The sequence below is a fragment of the Pezoporus flaviventris genome, unplaced genomic scaffold (assembly GCF_033815535.1).
Source record: "Pezoporus flaviventris isolate CSIRO_AGI_PZ_B2104156 unplaced genomic scaffold, CSIRO_AGI_Pfla_v1 ptg000063l, whole genome shotgun sequence".
NCBI classification, from domain to species: domain Eukaryota; kingdom Metazoa; phylum Chordata; class Aves; order Psittaciformes; family Psittacidae; genus Pezoporus; species Pezoporus flaviventris.
The window spans coordinates 10,157,412-10,182,333 of record NW_026892611.1 but is presented as its reverse complement, the minus strand read 5'-3'; the positions used below and the strand labels follow the sequence as shown (position 1 = coordinate 10,182,333).

Here is a 24,922-nt window from a genome sequence, read left to right as displayed (position 1 = left end):
AAGTCTCAGCAAGAGCCACTGTGGCTGCGGTGGCTGATTGATCTGCAAAGAGCCTCGTGGTGCAGCTCTCTCTGTTAATATTCTGGCAACCCTAAAGGGGTCAAATTTAATCTATATATTACTGAATAATTTAACTCATCATAAAGTCATTGGCTTAACAGGCTCCAGATAAAGATCTGAGCAGCTGAGCAGGACATGCGTCGTGAAGGCATCTCTAAATACTGAATTAGTCAGCAAAAATGCTTCTGTTTTCCTCCCTCCAAGCCACCTAAGCTATATGCTTCATTGCAAAGCGCATTCCCCTCATTTTCACTTAACAGTGGCACCTGGGACTTGGTTTGGTGATGGCTTAGGGAAAAGTCAGCTGCAGCAAGGACTTCCTTTAAGATGAAGACTTTTTCCCCACAAGCCCAGGAAGGAATTGAAGCAATGGCGTGATCTACCTTTGAGGAGCAAAGCTGGAAGAGAGCTGCTTTATCCAAGCTGGGGCTTTCCACAAGAACATATCCAACCCACTCACCCCTTCCTTCTTTCTGGAGGCAAACAGCACAAAATCACCCAAACTCTCCCAACCTCCGTATCCCCTATCAGGAAATTTTATTCTCATGGCAGGCAGATCTCTCACTCACCACAGCTATCTTTTATGAGCCAGACAGTTTGTCCTCACTGAAGTCACATCCATCTTTTCCGGTGGCACTCTGCAACCAGGGTGAACAAGGGAAAGCATCCAAATCACTTGGCAAAAGACCTGGCCTGAAACACTGCAGTACTTCAAATCGCAAACAGTTCTCACCTCTCGCAGCAGGGCTGGGCTGATGCCCTTTAATTAATGAATTTAATTAATGCTTTAACATTAATTCACAAATTAATGCGAGTGCTGGGCTTCCCAGGACCCTGCAAACATCACAAAACCGTCGCACTACCAACCTCCAGCTACACAGTGTTGAGCACAGCTGGGTGCCAGCACCATGCACCCAAGCAGGTCCTGCTGATCAGGGTGCAGCTCTGCTGCAGCCCTGGACATAAAATAACCCAACACAAAGCCATAGCAGCACAAGGGGCTTGCTTCCCTTCACCCTTGGCAAGAGCCTGGACAGCCTCAGCTCAAAAGCAGCAAAGTATTTTCCCATGGCATGCTGGCTTTCTTAAAAGAAAGAAAAAGAGTATTTAAAGCTTTCATAGCTCCTTTTCATCTAATATTTAACATGTGAGACTTTCTGCATGCCCAGGTTAGGTAAACATTAGAGAAGATTGTTTATAGAAATTATATACAGAGTGGTGCTGGTTTAATTTATCAAAAAAGGTTCTGTTGAAATAAATTCATTTTACAGTGAAACCCACTCAAACTTGTTAAAGGGGTGACCTTGTTTAAACAAACCTGTTTGTGCTTCACCTCAAAGGACAGCTCGAGCTGTCCATGGGACAAGCATTCCATGGGAGCACCATGATAGCATCTTCCAGTGTAAATATTCCCCTGCTCTCCCAGAGCATGGCACTCCCCAGCAGAAGCTCTGCCAAGGAGAAGGGTGCCTGGGGCAGTGGTCCCACAGGGAATGGGAAGGATGTGGCCTTGGTCCCCTCTTGAGCCAGGAAGGTTCAGCCACTGGTGCAATGAGTTCATGCCGCCTCTGCTCCGTTCACACACCAAGAGCAGGCGGTGGCAGCTGGGATTCAGGAGCCGTGGTTGGGATGACACAGGCTGGTGCAGGAGAAATGCAGCTCTCAGCCGGCCCTGTGGCTGACCTTTGAATTGGGGGACAAGGAATGGGGAAACCCCTCCAGACTCTGCCTGCCCCACTGCTCCAACCGATACTGCTGGCCTGCTCTTGGATCGATTGCTATTGACACCACCTATTAACAGCTTGACTGGATCGTTCTTCCTTTGGAATAGTGAAAATAAGCCAGTACCCGTTTTCCCCGTCTCCGGATACTCGTTGCGAAGTGGGGAAAAGGAGACTCTCTGCTCTCGCCTCCCCTCTGCTGGCTCCAACCAGCTGCAGCACTTGACTCGCACCGGTTTTGCTCCTCAGCTTTAGAAGAGTTAAACTACGCAGAATATAGAGGTGGGGAAAAATACCAGCACTGCTCCCTCGTGACACCGGTCAGATTAACGGGGAGAAATTAATGCTAGCACGTTTAATGGAGATGAAATGCTTTACGAATGAGCAGACGTATTAATTCGAAGCAGGTGGCTGTAGGAGTTAATCCTAGTATGGAGCAGTACCAGGAAGTGCATTCATTCATCCATTCATCCATTCAGGAGTCATCAGCCAGGTACGGAGCTTTGTGCAGTTCCCATAGTCTGGTCTAAAGGTATTTATAGCCTGGAGCTTGGAGGTGTGTGTGGGGGGAATTCCCAGAAAGAAGGGATGGCATAAGGGAAACTGCACTTTGGAAGTAATCTATGCAAAATCCAGCAAGGCAGAATTAAGACTGTCTCGTTAACAAAGGGAGCAATTTGGAATTATATGGGAAAGGTGGATAAAACCTGGAAAGCATAAGAGCCAGCTCTGATTTCAAAGTCCATGGGAGCATTCCAAGGCAGAGCTTTAAAATTAGAAACAGCATGCAAAGTTACTTTTCCATTGAAATGTCATGTTTTTACTGAAAAGAGCTTTTTCCATCTCAAGAACGCGTTTTGTCACCAAGCAGTAAGTGCACTTCTCCCAACGCATTTGCTGAAGCAAGAGCTCTTGATAAAAAAAATGGAGAATCACATCATACCCAGGTGCTGGGCAAACAGATAAAACCCAAGAAGAGAATAGTCTGGGCAGCAGGTTTCCATCTGGGGAGTTCGCTGCTCATCCTCCAAGATGAGCTTTGGGGGAAGAAGAAAGAAGTGCATCCATCCAGAACTGGATATGTGACAGTGGGTGTCACCAACCGCTCCTGGCACTGGTCCCAGGCCACACCACAGAGCTCCACAGGGGAGAAAAGGAGATCTAGGTAAGCGGGAATGTAAAAAGGGGATGCAAAACTGAGAGGCCATCAGTCCCTGGCTTAGAGGTGACCCCACTTGCCCCTGCAGGGCTGAGCTTCATGCAAGTGGGACAGAAGGGCTGGAGGAAGAGAACCCTTGAGATGACAGCCTTGTCCCACCACGCTTTCCTGGGAAGCCACAGACATGCTCCCAGTGCACAGTGGGGTTGCTGGAGGCCAGACCCTCCCAGCTGCCAAGGATGCAGCTCCCAGGGCTGGCAGGTGCTGCTGGGACGCAGCTTTCCCTCTCCTCCCTGTGCCTCTCCCAGGGGCCGTCCCAGCACAGCCCTACTTTGAAGCCATGCCGGAGCTGGCAGCAGCAGCAGCGCTGGAATGAGATGGCTTTTAAACTCGGAGTGAGATGAAAAGCAGCCGGAAACACATCTAAAGGGTGACTGGAAGGCTAAGCCTGATTTTCTCATGTTCATTTATCCCGTGCTGCTCCACCAGAGCCCAGGTCCCTGGGGAGCAGATTTCTCAAGCTCTGCTGCCTGCCCCAGTCCTCTGCTGCTCACATCCCTCCTCTGCCGAGGTGAAGAGCAGACTTTCAGTAGCGATGCAAGAAAACATTTCTTTGTCATTTAAGTTTCTGTGGAGTTTCCTGCCTCAACTCCCAGGAGCCCAACTCAGGCCCTGAAGCACCAACCAAGGTGCTTTGCCCCAGGAGCAGCTATAGTTCTGGACCAAGGGAGACTCCTGATCACTTCTTGTAATGATTTGGGAGAAGAAATGGGAGAAACAGAGCCCTGTCACTGCCTGGGAGCCGTCAGCGTTCAGCGAGCATGCATGGCACAGCATCAACAGGAGAAAAACCATTCCTTTCCCCATAGTGCTCCAGGCTAAACCTGCAGTTCTCATGTTTTAACTGGACATGCTATAGCACCCTGCTGAGACAGACCCACTCCCTGCTGCAGCAGGCCTGCAGACAGCCAAGAGCCAGAACCAACGGAGAGCAGAGATGCTGGGGATGAGCACCACAGGCCCACAAGGCTTGTGCTGAGCTGGAACAGAGCACATAAGCAGTGGGTGCATGTTAAACAAGGGAGACATGAGGAGCACTCCTGGGCAACATCAGCTGAATTACTGTGCTAACAGAGTGACCAAAACTTTAAATCAGGTTTAAAATGGCCAAAGACCTTGAATGGCTTTTTACCTATTAGATTTCTGCTCTCCTGCCCATTAAGCTTAATGGAAATGGTTCTGAGAAAAGCAAACCCAAAATGCCATGGCTCCACAGGGATGCAGCTGCAAGGGCTGAGCGCCCACAGCAGCGGCTCAGAGCTCATCCAAGAGAGTTTACTCACCCAGAGACTGCACAGGACCCCTGCGAGGGGCTGCTCCTGGCATTAGGAACACAGGAGCCCGGGAGAAGCTTGGATCTAATGAGATTTGTGCTAATTCATGTGGCTGTTTATAAGAACACCACCACACTAAGCCTGTTAAGCCATTCTGGCTGGTCAGGGGTGTCTGCTCCTGCTGGCCATGGCACTGGGCTGGCCCAGCAAAGTTACTGCTCGGCTGTGCACCCTCCAAAGCCTGAGGTTTGCTCACAGCTGGGCACACATTTTGCCTGGAAGAACACAACGTGCCAAGAGAAATCTTTGCCATTTCTCCTAATCAGAGCCCTCAGAAAAAGATGTCACTCTGGTTTGATGGGGATACCCTCTCTGCACAGTGCTAGGCTCTGCAACCCAGCAACAGCAAGCGTTACACCCATGCATGCTCTGCAGGGCACATGCATTTGGGACAGCAAAGCAGAAGCAGCCCTGGGGCTTTTCTGAACCCTGCAGCTGCAAACTCACCATCTCTGGGTTTCTCAATCAAGAATCTACAACACCAAGGAGCAGCTGAAGAAGCACATGGGGTCAACCCCCCCCCAGTAACTCAGTCACTTCCCCGTGGGTTACAACGTATGCAAACTGATGGCATTTCAGAGATGCACCCAACTTCCTTCCCACCACCCTGATGGAGGAAACAGTTGTTGTTGAGTGTTCTCTTTTCTCTTCCTTTTTTCCACTCCTGTTTCCTTAATTGAAAGTCATCGGAGTCCTCCCCATGATGCTCCCAGCAAAAGAAATGGTTACCCCAGTAATCAGCCCTGTGGTGCCAAAGAGTCTGCACCAAATTCAGCTCCGGCCTCCCTGGCTCTGGGGGAAGCAGACATAAATACAGGTCTCTAATCTCAGACACACTCGCTGATAATCTGCTCTGCAGTTTGCAAACAGGGTAGGCTGAGCTCTTGCAGGCTCCAGGGACATGCAGGGAAGGCAGGACCCAGGTCCTGTCTGAGGGCACTATCAAGTCGTGCATCTTCCTTGTAAACCACCACCAGCACACACAGATACCAAGGAGCTCAGGCCTGATTGTGAACCCTCAGAAGTGGGAATTTTTAACCTTGGATTTGGAGCAGGCACTTGGGAAATCATAAACAGCCCTTTCCCATTCTGAAGGTATCACTGGCATCGGAAAGATCCAAAACTAGAGCGAGATGTGGGGTGAAATAGGGTCCCAGCAAACCACCCCGTGTCACAGGGCAAGCATGTGAGCTGCAAAAGCCACTTTTTTTGCCACAAAAAGCCATACTGGGGTAACCCAGGGACAGGGTCCCTCCAACCATCCCCACCTGGGGGACCTGCCCTGCAATGAAACACCTTCCAGTGCTCCCCATCGTTGCTGCCCAGGATGGGGGGCTTGTTCAGCCGCTCTCTTGCAGCCAGGACAGCCTCATGACTTGACTAAGACCAGTCGCTCCAGTTAGAGGGACTTCTCCTCTTTGATGAAATTCCAAAATGAGGAAAACCCTCTCCTGATCCCATGGTGGGGCAGGAGTACAGGACCCTGCCACCCATCCAGGGAAACAACAGGATTTCCCCTCATGTCACCAAAGCACAGCACACAGCCGGATGACAGCAGGGCAATTCTCTTGGGTAAGCTGAGATTTCTGTCCAATTCTCCCCTCACCCTGAGAAAATGGGAATTTCATGCAGGAGTAGGGTTCCAAGGCTGGCCCCAGTGTGGAGCAATGAGTCCTTGCTTGGAAACAACTGGGAAAAAAACATGAAACAACCCAGTTGGGATCAAAATCCCTGCAAATGCTCCCTCTCGTGGAGGTCGGCTCTCCCGCGGCTTGGAGACCGGGAGAGGTCTTGCTCCAAAAACTATCCCAAGGATGAAGGGCTCTGCAGGAGCAAGGGGCCCATGGGAGCTGGGGACACGCTCCCCTCACAGCACTGTGCAGCATCCCCATGGATCCAAGCCCTCACTGGCCAGCAGGGATCTTCAGCATGGGCTGAGGAGGGCAGGCATGGGATGGGGCAAGCTTAGGGCTTGCTGCAGTGCTGTACCCGTTACCTGGGGATCTCAGATGCTTTTGAGGCTGTAACAGCCAAACCACCTTCCCTTCTCTCTGATGTGGGGAGAAAGTACATGTATTTAGCACATGGAGGAGCAGACAGAAATGCTGGGAATACCTGTTGGTATTTACCTAGGCTGAACCCGGATGCATGCAATTTGTGTCCTTTAAAGCCATTTCGAAGGTGTCCTTGAGCCCTAGTGTGCCCTGGGTGGGGAGGACAGCTCTGGAGCTGGAGCAGAGACAACAGCATTACAGCGTCTCCACCAGCTCATTATTTCCCAGCCTAGAGAATTAGTTCCCAAAAGTCTTTAGCCCTTTCCCCGCAACTGCACAGGATTTTGCACTGACAACACCTTTCTGCTGGGAACCGAGCCAACATCTCCACAAGGTCATTTCGCAAAGACAATTAGGTAGCCCCTTGACAGCGCTGTCTCATTTTAATTAGATCTTATTTCCAAAGAATTACTGAGCCTGCCAGGCCCAAGGCTGGAGGCAAGGACCATTTACAGATATCAGTGGGAGGCGAAGGACAGATGTACCTGTGCTGATGTCACCAGTTACAGCGACGCCAGCTTGAAGAGGGAAAGAAGCAGCCTCTCTCACATGATTTCATTTGTTAATACTTCAGTCAATATAAAACCCAGCGTGCAGAAGACAAAGCCTTACCACTTCTGGCTGCTTGTTTGCGCTTAGGTGCTCAGAGCAAGCATTCGCTGCGTTCTGAGGAGGTCTATAGGTACATCAGGACGGCTGCTCACACCTCCCTGTGACTGCACACGGGCCACCGGTAGAAAAACTGAACGTACACCCACACTACGGCACCCAGCAAGGTGCACCACAGCGACACGGCTGTGATCACAGGCTGGGCCCGGAGGGGGAGCGCAGGGAGAGGGGTGTTACTACCGCAGCTCGCGGTAACATCACCCCTACGGTCTGCGGGCACCCAAACACCCCACGTTCGCTGTCGGTGCCGTCGGTGCCGGCTGCTGCCACCCAGCCGGGGCTGCCCCACAGTGCGGCGCCACTGCGCCACCTGGTGGCAGAGCTCGGGGCAGCCGCGGGCACGGCCGGGACGGTCTGGAGCCGGGGCATGGCCCGAGGAATTAAAAACCCCGGTTTTCTTGTTTCCTGCGACCCCAAGGCAAAGCGGGGCTGCGCCGTCCGCTCCTCCACCGCGGCCCTTCAGTATGGGCTGGGAGAGGTTTGCTTTCCCGAGGGGAGCAGCGGAGGGGGCCGCTGGGTGCCCCCCAGCCGTCGGATGTCCCAAGCAGAGACCCGCGGGGCGCGGCTGAGCCTCCTCCCTTCCCGGAGCGGCTCCGGGGAAGGTCTGGGAAAGGGCCGGACAGGCGCCGCAGGGAGACTGGCCCGGCTCTCCCTCGCTGTCACCCGCCGCTGTAAACAACAGGAATAAACCGAGAGACTCCCCTTTCCCCTTTCCCACCCTGCCCTAGGGCAGAGAAGGAGCAAACGGTGCCTGATGCTAAAAAACAGCTTTGCATCCAAGTAAACAGCTGCTTTTTCCCTGATAATGTTTTTACCCCACCGGACACCCGCACAGATCAAAGCAGCTCCGGAAACGTCGCAGGAGGAAACAGCCTGGATGGCTACCTCATCCTTCCCGCATCCCCAGCCTGTGCCAGGCACTATGCCCCTGATGGGTTAATGGGCCAGAACCGCCTGCAAGGGATGAAGAGGCCTTTGAGACACTGGTGCCTGGCAGAAAGACCTGGGCAGAGGCTCCAGGGCTTCCCCAGGAAAAAAAAACCTGGAGCAGATGGAGGAGGAGGGGACGTCTCACCCAGCTGGCTGCTGCAGAGACAGGCTGGGCTTCACGTCGGGGACTCCACCGGGGCTCAATGCCACTAAAGACAGAAGATGAAGAACGTAAGACCCCACAATAACCGACGAACCTCACCCAGGCCTAGCAGCAGCCACATAAATCACGCCCGCCCGCAGGTGCGGGGCCGCCGGGGCTGCGCATCCCGCCTCAGGCGCACAAGTGCGGAGAGATGCGCAGGTACCCTGCGCGGAGGATCCGCCGTGCGCAGCGCTAGGGGATGACCGGTCGGAGGCGGGGGAGCAGGGCTTCGTGGAGGTCCCCGGAGCTGCCCTTTGTCTATTGATCCTCCACTGGGGGCGGCAGACAGAGCGGCGGCCCCGCGGGTAATTGGGGCTCCGAGGCCGCGACCGCGCCTCCACCGCCCCTGCGCTCCGCGGGGGGCAGCGCCGGCCGGGCCCTAATTGGGAGCCGCGGTCGGGGGCTCGGCCCGCTCCGCTTCTGCCCGGGCTCGCAGGCAGCGCTGCGGCAGGCACCAAGAGCTGCAGATCCGCTGCCCTGCTCCGCTGCCCTCCCCGCTGCCAGCCCCGCTGCCCGCCCACCCGGGGCTCTCCTTCCCGAACAGCAGCGTCCCGGGCTGGCAGAGGGACCCGAACCGTCCTTGAAGTGTTCAAATGGTGGATTTGAACCTGCCTGTGGCATCAGTGGGTCAAGGAAACTCCACAGGGCTGCGGGAGCTCCCAGCACAGGGCACGGTGTGCCCAGCTTCATGGCACCATTCTCGGGGTGCTGCCCTTCCTCTGGATGGATGCGCAGTGGTCAGCTCCTATAAACCCCACACAGCAGTGACAAAAGAGCAGATTTCCCCACCTTCCATAGCAGTCAGGGCCTGAGCACACCCAGTGGAGCTCCCTTGCCCTTCTGCCATGCACCCGTAACCTGACATGCTTGGGGAGCGTGTGGTGGCACTGGGCTGACACGCAGGCACAGCTCCAACAGCAGAGCCCTTCAGCCTGAGCAAGTGACAAACCGCCACCGCTGGGCCTGTACAGGGATGGGTGTTGTGGCAGAGTTCCCCCCTTCTGCGGGGCTGTGTGATGCTCTGGAGTGAACCCTTGTTCCTGCTGACAAACGCCCTCCCATGGAGCCGTTTCAGCAGCCTCTTGTGCTGCACGGCAGCTCAGTGGCCAAGTTAGTCAGGGTTTGTCTACCAGGCCCACAAAACCCTCGGGGTAAGAAGCTATTTTTAGTGTCTAGCCAAGCACCCTGTCTGTTTAGCTGAAGAAATTCCAAAGCCACCACTAGCCCTAGTGAAATCCTCAGCTGTGGGATTTCGCTGTGCTAGTGACACGGCGCCAGTGCTACTCGCTGGTGAAACACCTTCCATCAGCCAGAGGTCAGTGGAGCACCCAGCGCTTCATTTTCATGACTCGGCAGTGACCACAGCACATGGCATGGCCAAGCAGGGTTTCATCGGGTGCACTGAAGGGTGCAGAGCAGCAGAGCCATGGGGGGGGGGGGGGGACTGTGCCGAGTGTGCCCCCGCAGGGCCTCCTAGTGTCTTTTCATAGCTGAGGAAAATAATCCCAGCGCAGTGCATGACTAATCAGTCGCTGTTCCTTAGGCTGTTTGAACAGGGTTTCTCAGAGACTGGGTTTGGCCATGGCAGGCCTGGAGCAGCTCAGCTCCTGACAGAATGCTCTGCTGCCCATACTGCTTGGCTGGGGGGCCAGGCCCTGCTCCCTGCCTCCCACACCGTCCCTCAAGGTCACAGTCATGAACCCACAGTCTGCAGGGAGAGGTTTTCCCTCCCCAGTGAAGAGTGGCTTCATGCTCAGAGGGCAGGTTGGGGTGCCCTTTAGGCCCCAGTGTTCAGCCATTGAGGAGGAGGTGATGTTTAAACCTTCACTGATCCTCTCACCAGGCTTCCCTGGTGCTGGCTGTGGTGAGCCATCTCCCTGCTGTGATTAGACGGTGTAGCCTAAACCCAGCATGATTGGGCTACACTGGGCCAGGGGAGCCCCCGCACTGGCACACACCATACCCTCCCCCGTCTAAAACCAGAGCCCATTAAATTGTTACCCATCCTGAGTGATGCTTATACAGTTTAATCCTGAAAACTTAATTTTAGTAACTACACTTCCCTCCTCCTCGTGAAGCCGTTCCCACACTGCCGGTCTTCCTCACAGGTAGAAACAGCCCCACTGCTCTCCATGCAGCCCCACTTCTCCTCTCCTGCCTTCGGGGAACGCAGCCCCAGCATCTCCCCTCATACACTGCTAAGGGAGGGTTCCGCAGCCCCTTCCCTGCCTGCAGTCCCCCCGGGAGCGCTGGGATGGGAGTTCCGGGGAGGCCAAGGAGGAGCCGCTGCCGCGCACGACCCGCGCCGTCGAGGCGCGGCGGCGGCGGGTGCGCGGCGGCACCAGCAGAGGGCGACCTACGCCCGGCGCTGCGCCTCCGCGCCCGAGGGGGACGGGCCCCCTGCCGCCGCCCGCAGTTGGGATCATAAATCTTCCCGGGAACGGGAGAAGGGTAATTGGTGAGGAAAAGGGCCGTTTGCGTCCTGCACGGCCGCGCCCCGCAACGCCCCGAGCGGCTCCGGCAGCGGGGGGGGGGGAAACGTAGTGACCCCCGGCGCCGAGGCAGCCCCATCCCCGACGGTGCCGCTCTGCCCGCTTCATCCCTTCCCCGCTGGGGCTGGTGTGACCGGCGCACCCCGACCTTGGCTGGAACTGATGTGCCGGAGCCTTTCCCGTTTCGCCGGTACCAGTGCTCGTCACCGTAGCACGGCAGGACTCTACCGGCTTGCCCGGGCCCTGCCCTCCCGGGGCGGCCCTGGCACGCATCCGCGGCAGTCCCGCTGCCCCCTGAGGATGGTGCGGACAGATCCGCACTCGCGCAGGGTCCCTGCGCTGGATCCTCCTATCCATCAGCGCACCCGCGGACAACTTCGCGCCTCTCCCGCGTACTTGCCGGGTTCTGCCCGGGCGGGGGGGGGTCCTGGGGAGGGCAGAGGCCCTGAGGGCAGAATCCCCTGACGGGAAGAGACGGCGACGTTTCCCTTTCCCCGGGGACCCCCGGCGGCCGCGCACCTCGGACTGTTTTCATCTTTCCCCATTAGCCCCACGGCGGTGCAGGGCAGCCCGCGCAGCGCTGCGCACCTGCGGAGGAGCGGCGGCCCCGACTGGGCGCTGCGGCCGCGGGGTGGCGACGGGAATGAAACAAGCGGGAGCCGGCAGGACTTCTCCGAGTAGGGTTTTTTTTTATTGAAAGATGTGAGAATTCATCCAAACTGAACAGACAGACACCCGAGTAACCAGCACGTTGCGAATCATGTATCTTTTTATTTTAAAACAAATATAGAGCACAGTCCTGTGATATTTAAATTTATTATACTTTTTTTTTCTTTTCTTTTTGTTCTTGGAGTGAAAAATAAAAACCTGAGGTTTATTCCTGCATTCTCTCTACCCCGCACTGCAGCGATATTTGCGTTACATTTTGGATTCGATCTTTGCTGTCGTTGCTGTTTTATTTTCCTTGCAAAAGTCCGTTAAAGAATTGAACCCTTAGTTTCAATGACTCCAACAATTGTTTTACCGGTGGCACATGATTGTCCTAGAGAACAGGCGGGATAAACAATATCTTAAAACACAGTTCAAGAAACCGGTATCTCCTTCAATCACAAAGAGCTAAATAGTTTTCATTTACAATATATATGTTCATGTAAAATGAAAAAAAAAAACAAAAAAAAACAAAAAAGAAAACAAACCAAAACAAAAAAAAAACCTTAAATGCGATGAGTTAAACTCTAAATATTATGTACACACCAATGTACAACTCTGAATAAATTAATACTAATTTGCATATTCTGGGATCCTTATAGCTTATTTACACAAATTACCATTTATTTCATAAATATCTGCCCGGGTACCCACGGGGCTCCCCCCGCCGGACCCGCTCTGCGTGGCGGCGGCTGCCGAGGCGGTTTGTATCCCATGGTTCGGTTCTTATTTCTTTTTTTTTCCTTTTTTTAGTTCTTTTTTCCTCCCTCCCCCCCCACACCCCCACCCCCCTTGCACAGATGAGGTTTTGGCCCCGCACATCTCCCCGGGACCAGCGCTGGGGCTGGGGGTCGGGGCTGCCCCATCCGTCATGAGGCTTTGCGTGGTCTCGTTGCACCCCCAGAGCTGCCCAGTGCCCAGAGCGGGGCAGCAGAGGGGTCGGGGGGGCTCCATGGCCATGCTGGAGTCGGGGAGCCGCTCCCAGCCCCGCAGCTGGAGGGACGGACGAGCCTTGCGCTCCCACCTCTCACTCCTGCCTCTGGGGTGGTGGGTCTGCTTGGCCGGCGGGGCTCCATCCCTCTGCTCCAGCACCTCGCTTCCCTGTCCGTCCCCCACCCCTTGCTCTGCAATAAATATTTATACTGTGCTGTACAAAATACCAGTGCTTCTCCGCCCCGCCGGAGGGCTCGCTGCCCGCCCCGTCGGTCACTTGGGGGACTCCCTGCCGGGTGACAGCTCCCGCTGGCTCTCCAGCCCGCTCACCAGTCTCTGGATGTTTTGCAGTTCGTTGAGGGACTCCTTCAGGGAGCCCTTGGGGGAGGCAGTGGGGCGCTGGCTGCCCCCCTTGTGCAGGGGCACGTCGGGGAGCGGGCTGGATTCGCGGCTGCTGCTGGCCTTGGAGCCCTCGGAGCCGGGGTTGAGGCTGGCGGGCAGGCCGGTGGTCAGCAGGTTGGTGCTGGGCGGGATGGTGACCGGGAGCTGGTAGGGGCTGAAGCGCAGGCGGGGACGGCTGCTGCCCAGGAAGGGATTGCGGGAGAGCGGCCCGGCGGCCGCTGCGCTGGTGGCTGGCATGGCCGAGGCAGCCGCCGCAGCTGCTGCCATGTAGGTGTAGGGGTAGGGAAAGAGTCCGCCGAAGGTGGGCATCGGGATTCCCTGGAGAGAAAGAGAGAGACAGAGAGGGGTGAGAGCCATGCTGATGCTCCACTGCATCCTCCCTCCTGCCTGGCCCCCCGGCTATGTTCCCCCAAGAAAGTCATCCTAAAACCACAGTGTGGGGATATCCCTGCGAGACAGGACAAGGGACTGAGTACAGTCTTGTACTGTGATCTGGGCTGGCGCTGCCAGGCACAAACCCCCTCTCTGGGACATGCCCCATCCCTGCTCTGTCCCCTCCATGTATACTGTGTGTCCTAGTCTGTGCAGCATCACTAACCTTTAACCAGACTAAAGCACATTGCTAAGTAGGATTGAGAAATTAGGGAAGTTCAAAGACATCTTTATGAATTTCATCATAGGCGATGGGAAAGGCAACACAAGCGCAGGCACTGCAGGAGCCATTTGGGGGCTGACAGGGATATGGGGATGCTGCTGGATGGGGACAGCCAGGTCAGGTAGGGCTATGCTCCTGACTCTGCCCCTGCTTATGGGGGAACAGGATCAGCTACAAAAAAAAAAACAAACAACTTACAAGATTCCTCCTCAAATCAGCCCTGAGGCCAACCTTCAAAATGTCCCCCACATCCTGCCCTTGCTGCATCAGGCAGCATGTCAAAGGTCTTGGGGAGCCTCACCCCCTTGTCCCCAGGGGCTGCAGAGGGCACTGGGAATGCTGGGGGTACCAGCAGCTCCTTATTTGCACTTTTATTGCTCCCCCCTGCATATCCCCCCACCTTGGGACCTGTGCCCCCAGAGAGCTCTGCTCCTTCAGGGAGCTTTGGGGAAGGACATGGAGAGGAGGGCTCAGGGCCCAGCTGGGCAGTGGGGTCATGGGATGAGCACAGGGTCTTACCTGAGAGGCCAGCATGTGCTGGGAGAGGTGGAAAGGGAAGGGGCTGGCTGTCCCTGCCGTGCCCGGGGCAGATGAGAGGGCTCCATTCTCTAGGCTTCCCCCGCCGGTCACCGAGGCCAGCAAGTGTCCCATGCCCATGGCAGAGAAGGCGCCGGGAGCCATGGCGAACTGTCCTGGGTGGATGAAGAGGGGCTGCCCGGCACCCAGAGGGCTGAAGAACTGCTGCCCATGGAGGCCAGAGAGTGCCAGACTCTGCAAGTGCCCAGCACTCAGGTGTGGGGGGCTGTCCGTGTGCACCATCAGCGGGGCAAAGGCCTCCTTGCCTAGCCCACTGCCCTCCATGTCCTTCTTGCCCGGGTCTGGCTCTTTCCTCCGTCCTTCCACCTTATCCTTTTCCAGGCCTCGTGTGCCAAACAGGCCCTCACCAGGGCATTCCCGGGGGGATGCACCATCCTTGACCTTCTCCGGGCTGTGTCTCTCCTTGCTCCGCTCCTCTGGGCACCGGGGGCTGCCACGGGGCGTCGCGTCCTCCCCACTGGGGCTGACCGCTGCTGCCGGCCGCTCCTCGGGTGCCTTCTCCACCTCTGCGTCACTGTCAGCCCCCGGCTTATCCTCTGCAAGGGGATGGAGGGGCAAAGGGTCAGATCAGAAGCACCCAGGGGAGGCAAGGAGTGTGTCACTCGTGAGAGCCCTGGCGTCAGGGAGAGACTGCGGCGGCAAAGCCCCGATCGTTATTAATGGGAGAAACTCATTTCAGGGGCAGAAATGGGCCCTCGTGCCACGGTCGCTCTGGGGAAAGGGGATTAACAACAGCAGGTCTGTTGCTCTGCCAAACAGGAAAAACATGTTTGATGGAGGACCAAAATCTATTACAGCATCGCTCTCGTTAGATGCAAACTCAAAGCGGGCTGCAGAGCAGGGGATGAAGAGAGCGCAGGCGGGTGGACAGCGCTGGAGGAAATGGTCCTGTATATATTTAATTACATGGAGCTGATCAACAGCACGCCGTGGATTTATTCCAAACGGGCAGGTTGAAGAGGTGGTTTTCAGGCAAGAGGCATGCTGCAGACTTTCCCAAAAAGGGGTTTAATCTAGAGAGCCCCATCGAGCTCCCAGAGGAGGAAGGGGGACGAGAGGCGAGGAGATAGCGAGGGGAACAGAGCCCCTGCCTGATCACCTCCTGCTAAACGAAGAAAACGTTTTGGTGCGGGTTAGGTGAAGCTCTGCAGGCTGGGGCGAATATTCGGGGAAGCCTTTGAAAGAGGAGAGGGGTGTAATAAACCCTCCCACCACCTCGGGGAGTGGGGGGGGGGTTGCAGTTTTGATGAAGGTTTGCAGGGAATAGGGCTGGAGGAAAGTTTAAAGAGCAGATTGATAGTGCGGCGAGACAAAACCCAGCATCTAAACACTGCAACGTGGGAACGGGTAGTTTGTTTTCATTTACTAGCTTGAAGTCTTGGGGTTACAACATTTTTTTCCCCCTTTCAAATGTGTTCTTTCTTTTTTTCCCTTTTTTTTTTTCCAGGGGAGTGTAATGTAGCCGTGACAGGCAAGAACGCACCAGCGAGGAGCCAGGCAGATGTGTCAAGCCCAGGGGCTGCCTTACAGTTTCTTTTTGTTTATCCCATGGCTTTAACAGGACATTGCTGCACCCCACTAGCCTTTGCTCTGCTCTTGTTCTGTCAACCCTTGGGCTCCTTCGTGCCCGTCCTCATTTCTTCTTCCCCGGTGGTTTGCCTCACTGCTCCTGAGCAACCGGCACCGACCAAAGGAGTGGAAACCCGAAGTTTAGGGAAATTTGAGGACCGCGTCTCCTCCTTTACCTCTGCTGTTGCCCTTGAGGCGCAGGGGGCTGGGGAGGGCACCCACGGGCGAGTGGAGGGCATCGCGCACGGCCGCGGGCTCACAGGATGAGGCATCCGACTCGCCGCCGTCGCGGTCGGGCTTGCAGGGCTCCTCATACATCCGCAGGGACGGCAGCGAGAGCTGCTTCCTGCAGAAAGAGGGGCAGTTGGGCACCGCCCGGCCCTCCGCGGGTGCGGAGTGGGGAAGGACGGGGGACACCCCTTACCTCTTCTCCCGCCGGCCATTGCCCGTGTCCCGAAAGCCCTTGGCGAAGGGGTTGTTATCGATTTTCAGCTGAGTGATCTGCGGGAGGGGGGAAGATGGAGAGAGGGGGTGGTGTGAAGCTCTGCCTGTCCCCCACACCCCCCGCCGCCGTCGGGGAGCCCGGGGTGCGCTGCGCAGGTTGCGAAACGCGCTGCGGCCCCGCTTTAACACACCGCATGCTTTATTAAAAATGATGCTGAGGTTTGGGCTTGAATTATTAATAGGATCTTAATGATAGGAAGTTATTTTTCACGGCCCCCCGGAGAGAAGATGGCGACTGAGCCGCGCGGCGCTGGGTAAAAGCTATTCTTATCCCTCCCCGCCACGGGCTTCTGGGGCCGGCGACATTAGGGTGCTCAATAATGCATGGCTCTGAAATACGGCCCCAAGAGGGGCGCTGGAAAAGGGCCCGGCCCAGCCGCTCCCCCCAGCCGGCCGCCCGGACCTGCAGCATCCCCCGCCCGACGGGGCCCACCGGCCGGCGGCTGCCCCGCTCAGCTTGCGGCGGGCGAGCAGACAAAGTGCTCTTTAATCGATTGTGACTCTTCGCCATAAACTTTACGAGGGAAACAAGCCCACCAGGACCCTCAGACAGAGCTGTCAATTAGCATCAGCAGCCAGGGGTGGAGGTGGGGGTCAGCTTTTGGGTTAAAACACACACACACACACAACCCTTGGAGGGGCTGGCAGAGGCCCTCCACTCCCCACCGAGCTCTCCTGGCTCCGCTGCTCACAGGGCAACACTTGCTAAATCACGAAAGCAACTAAAATTAGCTTATCTGGCTCCATTTTTTTGGCTTCTCCCGAGCCCAGGGCACCTTCTCCATGAGGCTGCCCAGGCCACGGTGCTGCCCGGGCCTGCACCAACGACTCTCACAGCCCAGAAAAGGTGCAACAAGGTCCAGGAGGAAATTAGAAATAGTATTAACAGAAATACTAATAGCAATCATATTGGCAGTAGCAATAATAACAGTAGTAGTAGGAAAGGTGCCTCCTGCTTGCAGAGCTTGGGGTTTAACCTTTCTCCTGTTGATGTCTTTTGGCCACTCTCCTCCAAAATGTCCTCTGTGCACACACACAAATGCACCCTAATAAGGGGTAAAGGATAGGACAGGAGTGGGAGCAGGGGTAGGTGGAGGGGAAAGCAAATGGGCACATGGCCAAAGCCAGAGCAGGAGGGGAGGGCAGGGAAAGGGCAGGGGCTGCCCGGTTGTACCTTGTCATTCTGGTAAGCGGTGACAGCGATGAAGTCGGTCTCGGGGAACACGTAGGTGCGGAACGTGCTGTAGGGCAGCTTGAGGATGTCGTTGGCCCGAACTATGTGGAACCTGGGCTGGTACTTGTGCATGGAGTTCAGGATGGTCTGGGGGGAGCGAGAGAGCACAGCCCGCAGCTGCCGTCAGCCTCGCGGTCCACATCGAGCTACCTCCCCCAAAAAACCCTTTTCTCCCGAAAACAACAACAAAAAAAAATATTCACAAATTCAGCCCGAGGAAGGAATGCCGGGGAATGCCAAAGAGGGAGATTTCTTCTTTTGTTTATGCCATTGCATGATATGCCCCCAAATAAGGAGGTCAGGGGAAGGCAGGCACAGCAGCATCCTTGCGGGTGTTAAGCACAGCAATAAAGCAGCAAAAAGGATCTCCCCGTTTTATTACACCCCCGCAAACACGAGGCGAGTTTTCAACACATTTCTCGCCGCTTTTCATATTTCCGTCCTTCAAAAAAACAAACAAACAAAAAAAATCCTAAAAAAAAATACTCGACCTCACCACCACAAAAAAAATATCGTTAAAAAGCCTCTCGATTTGTGTCGGAGGCGCAGAAACCCGTGCCAGCTCCAGCCAGCGCCTGAGACGTGAAAGGAGCGTTTCACCATGAGCCATGTTAAATTTATGTCTCGAAGCAACGCTGCAGAAGGAACAGACATGCTTTTTTCCCGCAACCAGGTGTCTGAAAGCACCGCCAGCACTCAAAGCCACTCTCTACCCCTCCATCTCCTTCTCCTTCTCATGTTATTTATTTATTTTAACCGAATTCATCGCGATTTGGCTGAGGATTTTCGGAAGCGGCTGAACCCCCCCCGAGCAGCTCCCGGGGCTGCTCCGACCCTCTGCCCCTTGCTGCCCGCATCGGCAACGTTTTTCTGCCATACAGCGATCAAATAATTCCCCAACCTTCTGTGGTCGGGCTGAAATGCAGCATTCACCGCCCGGAATCGGTAGGGGAATGGCAAAAGCTGGAGTAATTATTATCAAAGAACGTCGGCCAAATGGCTAAATAATTATCACTTCATTTCAGTTTAGAAGGCAATAAAAGAAAAATCCCCCCCTTTTTAACGCCAGCAATAATCACCTGCTGATGAACTGTCAGATCTCAACTATATTGATATCATCTAGGCTTGATTTATCATGAAAATGGTGCAAAAAGTCTCATTCAGGACCGCAAATCCGCATTCCTTTAAAAAAAAATCATCCTTCTCTGACCAGATGGGCACTGGCTAAACCCTCATTTCCCAGATTTAACACAGTCCGGATTTTGGGCAACGACGGACACAAAAAAGATCTTTAATTGAAGGAGGCGAACCGTTCAAAACGCTGAATCAAACTAGTTTGTCCCTAGTATATGTGTATATATATATAAATAAAAAGATATTTTTTTAGACTCCCCATCTATCGATTTACCTTGCTGCCTATAAATAACCTCGCAATGTATTATTTAACAAAACGCCGTTTCCTGCCTTCAGAGAGAAAAAGAATAGAGGAGAAATAAAAAGAGAGAGGGGAAAAAACCAACACATAAAACGAGAGCAAAAAGTTACCCCGGGAGCTGCCGCGCTGCGCTCCGCACCTGAGCACCGAGTCCCGCGGCTGTCCCGCGGTTCCGGGCTCTGGCCCCCGCTAATTCCCGTAGCACCAGCGCTGCACGATGAGCTTTCCCTTTATCGCCCGAAATGCTTGTCCAGAGGCCTGAGACCGCTGGCTTATGCGCTGTGATTTCCCCTCCCAGCCCCGTGCATTCACGCAGGATCACGCTCCCCTCTCGTTTTGACCCTGATTTCTGCGGATCTCTCTCCAAACTGCCAACACGCTTCGGTTTCTTTCTTCTCTTTTTTTTTCCTTTCCCTTTGTTTTGTCGGGTTCTTATTTTTTCGGCTTTAATTTTTGTTTTACCTCCTTTAGGTGATGCAGATATGACCAATAGGGAAGTAAACAGGGGCTTCCGAATAAATAGGGAAATAAATAGGGGCTTTCAGCCAACGGCTCCGGCCCTGCTCCCCGCCGCGGAAACCCAGCGCAGGTGCCGCAGCTCTCAGCACCGCTCTCCTCGGCCCGGCTCGGCTCGGCCGGCAGCGACATCCTGGGCTGCACCTGCCCGTCCCCAGCCCCTCCGCTCCGTCGGGGCTGCCCTCGCTGCACCCCCCGGCACCACTTCGGCCCCGCACATGCACCCTTCCAAATACCGCTCCCCGCAGAGCCCCGAGGGCCGGGGAAAGGCGGCAGGACAGGCCGTGGAGACCCGGGATGTGGGACCCTGAGGCTGTCCCTAGCCCAACATTCCCGTTTTCCCTGGGGACCCGTCCCCAGGAAGGCAAGGAGCTACCCCTCGGTGCCGGGTAGGACCAGCGGCCGAGGGGGCAGTGGGACAGCCAGGGCATCACAGGGCCAGGCAAGGCCCCGACGTCCAGCCGGGCCCCGGGCGCGCTGCTGGCGGGAGAAGAAGCCGCTGAAGCCCAGTGGTTCTCCAAGGCCGCCCTATGCAGAGCAGGACCGGTCAGCCCGGCACCGGGAAAACCCAAAGGGTCTCTGCTCGGTAGATCCCTGCTCGGAGGGTCCCCGCTCGGGGGGCTCTGCTCTGCCCCACAGCCGCACTTACAAAGCCGTGCTTGTCCGAGATGTTGTTGGTGAGCTTGAGCTTGTGAAAGGCAACAGGTTTGGCCATCCACTGCTCCCCCGTGGCCGGGCTGTCGGGGTGGATGTACATGCGCTTGGGCATCTCCGGGTCGGCCTTGCCGGCAACCATCCAGCGGGAGTTGTGGAACTTGTACCGGCAGTCGTCGGCCGCCACTATATCCATCAGCAAAATGTATTTGGCCTTCTTGTCCAGGCCGCTCACCCGCACCTTGAACGGGGGGAACATCCTCCTGCGGAGAGACCCAGAGCGGTACAAGGCTGTGCCCCCCGCCCGCTGCCAACCCCGGCTGCCGCGGCCCCACCGAGCCGCCCCGTACCTCCCGGCCCCGGCTGCCGCTTCGAAACCACCATCTTTTATCTCAGCTTCACAGAGGATTTCCAGCCTTTCCTCGTCCCAAACGCTCCTCACCCTGCTCTATTGCATCCGCCGTGGCAGAAAGCGGGGAGAAAGCTCTAAGATCCCATTCCGGGAAACAGGGGCTCAGAGGCATCCCGTTTCCCTGCCTTCACCCGGACCTAGGCGGCCCCGCCGCTGCCCTACCCGGGACCGGGGGCGCTGGAAAGGCCGGGAAGACCCCGGCCGCGGGGAAAGTTTGGCAGGATGGAAGGAATCGGTGAGAAGCGACGTAAACAAATGGGGGGGGGGGGGGGGGGGGCTCGCAGGCGCTCAATTACCGCGCAAAATTTAATTTGGGACCGCGCTGGGGAAAGCAGCAACGGGGGGGGGGGGGGGGGGGTGAGCTCGGAGGGGGGTTAAATACTTCCGAAACCTCCAGGGACCGAAGCTCCCCGCGCTAATTCATCGGGGCGGATCTGGCCAGTAGCGGGGGACGCGGGATGAACCGGAGGGGCGAGGGCGCTGCGCGGCCCCGCAGGTGCGGGGAGGGCTGCGCGGGGCCGTCTCTTACCTCCCGGACTTGGTGATCACCATCTCGGTGCCCAGCTTGTGAAACTGGTCCCAGAGCTCTTTGGCTTCCAGCGTGACTTTGGGGTCGTCTTCGACCTCCTCCTCGGGCTCCAGGCTCTTGAGGGAGCGGAGATGGGCGGCTTGGTGATGGTGTCCCAGGGCCGAGACGTGGAGCCCGGCCTCGGCCGCCCCGGCCAGCCCGGGGTCCGGCATGGGCTTTGCCAGCGCCGCCGGAGGCAGAGCCAGAGCGGGGAAAAAGGAAGGCTGGGCGGCTGCGAGGAAAGCGGACATGGGGAAGTCGGCCGGCCGGGGTGCGTGGAAGGGGTGGTAAGCCATGGCAGTCCCTGGGAAGGCTGGATCTCTCATCGGTGCATCCACAAATCCAGGAGAAAAAGAGGGATTCCCTTTACAAAAAGGTGTGTGTGGGTTTTGTTGTTGCTTGTTGCTGGTTTAGTTATATTTTTTCCCCTCTCCTGCCCAGCGAACTCGCTCGAGGCTCTGGAAGAGGAAGGAAAAATCAACAACACACACACACACACAAAAAAAAAAAGGAAAAAAAAAAAGCACACAGAAAAAAGCCGGAAAAAAAATAAAATAAAACCAACCCCAGCGGAACGAGATGTGGGGAAGGAGGGAAAAAAAGAAGAAGAAACAAAAAAAGAGAGGCAGTTCCCGGCTCCTGGGACTCCCGGTCTGCGGAGGGGAGACAGTAGGTCCTTATTTTTTGTTGTTGTTGTTGCAGCGAGGGAGAGCGAGCGAGGGAGAGAGCCCTCCCAGTGAAGTCCTTCCCAACACTAAAATAGAAACAAAAGCCGGCGCGGGGCTGCGCGGGGCGGCGCGGAGCGGGGCAGGGGCCCTCACACCCCCGCGGGCCCTGGCTGCGCCCCGGCGGGGCCGGCTCGGCTCCGCGCTCCGCGGACGGCGCTGGGGCGAGGGCTGCTCATGGCTCCGGGAGCCGGAGTGGAAACGGTTGGATCTTGTCCTGATCTCTGTAAAACTGTGACTATCTCACATGTCCTTCCTGCTCTGATCCGCCCGCTAATGAGCCAAGCCCCCTTGATTGCTGATTTTACGCGTTTCAGACCAATTGTGGATCTGCATAGGCGTGGTTTTGACAGCTCCGGCCAAGCTCCGGGGCGCGGGGGGGTAGGGGGGGGGGGCGCGGAGGGAGGGAGGAAGGGAAGAAGGGGAAAAAAAAGGAAAGAAGGAAAAAAAAAAAGAGAAGAAGGTGTCGGAAGCCTCGGCAGTAAGAAAACATGTCAACAGGATAAAATATTAACCAATGACAGAGAAAAGTGCTCCAAATCCCACCCCCGACTCCTTTCCGCATACCGGGTCAGCCCCGGCTGCGCCGCGGCCGGGGAGCGGCCGTCGCCGGTGCGGGGACAACGCGGAGCCAGCTCGGCGGAGCGGGGAGCTGCGCCCGGGCCCGCCCGGGCCGGAGCCTCGGGGGCGGGGGGAAGGAGGCCGAGAGCCCCCGCCGGTGTCCGCGGGGGCAGCGAGCAGGGGAGGAGAGCGGGGAGGGAGGGGGGGGGTGGCCGGGGGAGCGCGGCGGCTGCCGTCTTACGACAGAGCCTGGAGAGTGGATCGAGGTGGGGCGCGCCTCGGCCGCCGCTCCGCGCAGAGCCGCGCAGCGCCGACGGGGCGGCCGCCGGGAGCGCGGCCCGGCGGAGAGCTGCGGGCGGCGGCGAGGCCCCGAGCGGCGACCTCCAGCGCGGGTGAGTCGCTCCCTGCCGTCGCCCCCCAATCCCCCGCCCCGCCGGCAGCCGCTACGACCTGGTGCGAGGGGGTTGGGGGGGGGGGGGGGGTCTTGCTCCCAGCCCCGCACCCACGGCGAAGGCCCGAACCTCTCCGTCGGGGCGCGTTGGGTGCGTGGCTGGGGGCAGACGCGGCTGTGCTTGGGCACGGGGGCTGTTTACCCGGGCGGGGGGGAAGCAGATAAGGAGGAGGGGGACACACACACACACTCCGGGGCTGTTTGCAGAAGGATTAAGGGCCGGTCCCGCCGCGCCAGGGCCCGGGGGGGGGGGGGGGGGGGGGCTGTGGGCGCGGTGGGTGTCCCCGCGGAGAGGTCGGTTTGGAGATCTGCGCTGATTAACTGAGGGCCGCGGTGGCTGAAGAGGGCCCTGGCGCCAGGCGGCTGAGCCCTCACAATAAAGACCCGTCTCTTGTCACTTCATATTTACCCCCAAATCTTCAAAAAGCTCCCTGCCACCCTTCCAAGGCTCCTGCCCCCGCTGCCTGCGCTGCGGCCAGGCGGGACGAGGAGGGGTGTGCGGTCTGGCCCCCTCCTCTGCCCCCCCGGCTTGACCCCCCCCCGGGCCTTCCCGCTCCGCGGATGCGCAGCAGCTCAGAGTCCTTGGGGCCGCGTGTCGGTGGGACGCCGGAACCCCCGGCTGTCCCCTTCGCACCCCGACTTTTCTCTTTACCCCCCTCCCGCGGTTCACCCGCCCGCGGCCCCCAGCGCAACGCAGAGCCCAGCACCAAGTCCCGGGCTGTGCTCGGAGGCGCTCGCAACCTGCCCGTGTCCCGCGGCAGGTTCACCTCTGCCTGCGCAGCCCGGCCCTGCTATCGCGCCCGACGGGGCGGGCACAGCGCGTTCCCCCCGGGGCTGTCCCTGGTGGCGGGACTGGGGGGGGGGGGTGGTCCCGCTGACCATTGAACATGGAGCGGGGACTGAAATTTAGACCCGATTTGGACTTTGCTTCCTCGCCGCGGCGGAAAACTGCTGACGGCAGCTTTGGCAAAAACGGGGCTTGCTTGTATTTGTTTTTTTTTTCTCTTAATTCTCCCCTCACAAAGCAAACCTGGACCCTTCCCTTGCTTTCCCCACGATGGGGACGGCTCCTCCGCGGACACCTGGCCCGCTGCTCCGCCGGGAGACGCGGGGCCCGGCGCATCAGGCCTGGAGACCACCGGGCCCCGGGAGAAAAGGGGTCCTCTCCCTCTCTTGCGGCCCGGGACCGGGGTTCCCCGCACCACTGTTACCGTCGCAGACGCCTTCGCCTGCAGAATAAACCCGATCCAGAGCAGCCTCGTCTCCCCGACCCTCTATAGCGCGCTCGCTGATGGGACTGCCAGGGGGGGAAGCTAACGGGGACCGGAGCACCCACTGCCCGGGCAGCTCCATCCACGGACCCCGGGCTCAGGATCTCGGACCCGACGTAACGCCTTGCGCCCATGGACGGGGCGGACGGCTCGTGCCCACGGCCGGGTGAAACCCGTCATCACCCCATCCGTAACACGGGGACACCACGCCTGGCTCCCGGGAGCAGCCCCGGCCGGCCGCGGGCCCGGAGCTGCGCTGGTGAGCGGTCCCCAGGCTGGGACGGTGGCGAACGGGCAGTCCCGGGGGGAACAGTCCGGTCCCCGCTGCCCCTCGCTGCAGCGCGGCCCCGCTCGCTCTTCCCCTTTCATCTCTGCCCATCTCCACTCATCATCCCTTTTCTATTTTTAGCCGGTAGACTTAGGCCTTGGCGCCAGGCCGTTTAAGACCTGTCAAAGTCCTTCATATTTCCCTCATGTCACATGGACCTTTCGCTCCCTTCCCCGCGCCATGCGAGGGCCGTAATTTGGATCTGTGAGCTGGTGAGCAAATGCAATTTGCTCTTCTCCGTTGCTGTGTTGTCTCGGTGACCCCAGCCAGCAGGACGGCTGGTGTCCTGTCCGGGGCACTTACACAAATTGCAGGTGATTGATGAAAAATAACAATTCTCACAAGCCGCCGGGCCTCCGCCTTCCCCTCCTCCCGGCTCCACCGAGCTGCGGCAGCCCCGCGTCCCGGGGAGCGCTCCCCCCCGACGGGGCTGCGCAGGCCGCACCGGCCGCGGTCGCTCCGGCTCCGGGCGAAAGGGGTTTTCCTGTGCCGAGGGCGAGCCGTCGGGCCCCTCTTTCGCGGCGCTGATGCCACGGCAAAAGGACCCCCTCGGGCGCCGGTGGAGGGCGACCCGGCCGCTCGCACCTTTCCGAGCTGGGGGAACCCAAGCTGGGATGGGAAAGAGCCGTATAATGGAGGGAGGGGGCCGGTACCGCCGGGCTGGGCTCCCCGCTGCTGCCGCGGGAGCAGCGGGACAGGCAGAGCTGGGGACGTC

At 57.7% G+C, this 24,922-nt stretch overlaps 1 protein-coding gene across 1 annotated transcript; it reads right to left on the bottom strand.

Annotated features, from left to right (window-relative positions):
• Window positions 1–11,435: 11,435 nt before the first annotated feature.
• Window positions 11,436–21,348, bottom strand: TBX2 (T-box transcription factor 2). The gene is made up of 7 exons (XM_061470545.1): window positions 20,833–21,348; window positions 19,887–20,154; window positions 17,227–17,373; window positions 15,973–16,049; window positions 15,725–15,894; window positions 13,902–14,515; window positions 11,436–13,045 (listed from the first exon to the last, which is right to left on the bottom strand). The coding sequence occupies exons 1-7, from the start codon at window positions 21,195–21,197 to the stop codon at window positions 12,599–12,601; spliced, it is 2,088 nt and encodes a 695-aa protein (XP_061326529.1). The 5' UTR covers window positions 21,198–21,348; the 3' UTR covers window positions 11,436–12,598.
• Between the last annotated feature and the right edge of the window lie 3,574 nt (window positions 21,349–24,922).

Bases quoted from the DNA above. Each gene is read 5' to 3' on its own strand.
- TBX2 (XM_061470545.1), bottom strand. From the start codon at position 21,197: ATGAGAGATCCAGCCTTCCCAGGGACTGCCATGGCTTACCACCCCTTC. The intron at 20,155-20,832 runs GTAAGAGACGGC...GTCTCTCCGCAG, and splicing joins GTGATCACCAAGTCCGGGAG to GAGGATGTTCCCCCCGTTCA. The intron at 15,895-15,972 runs GTAAGGGGTGTC...CTCTTTCTGCAG, and splicing joins AATGGCCGGCGGGAGAAGAG to GAAGCAGCTCTCGCTGCCGT.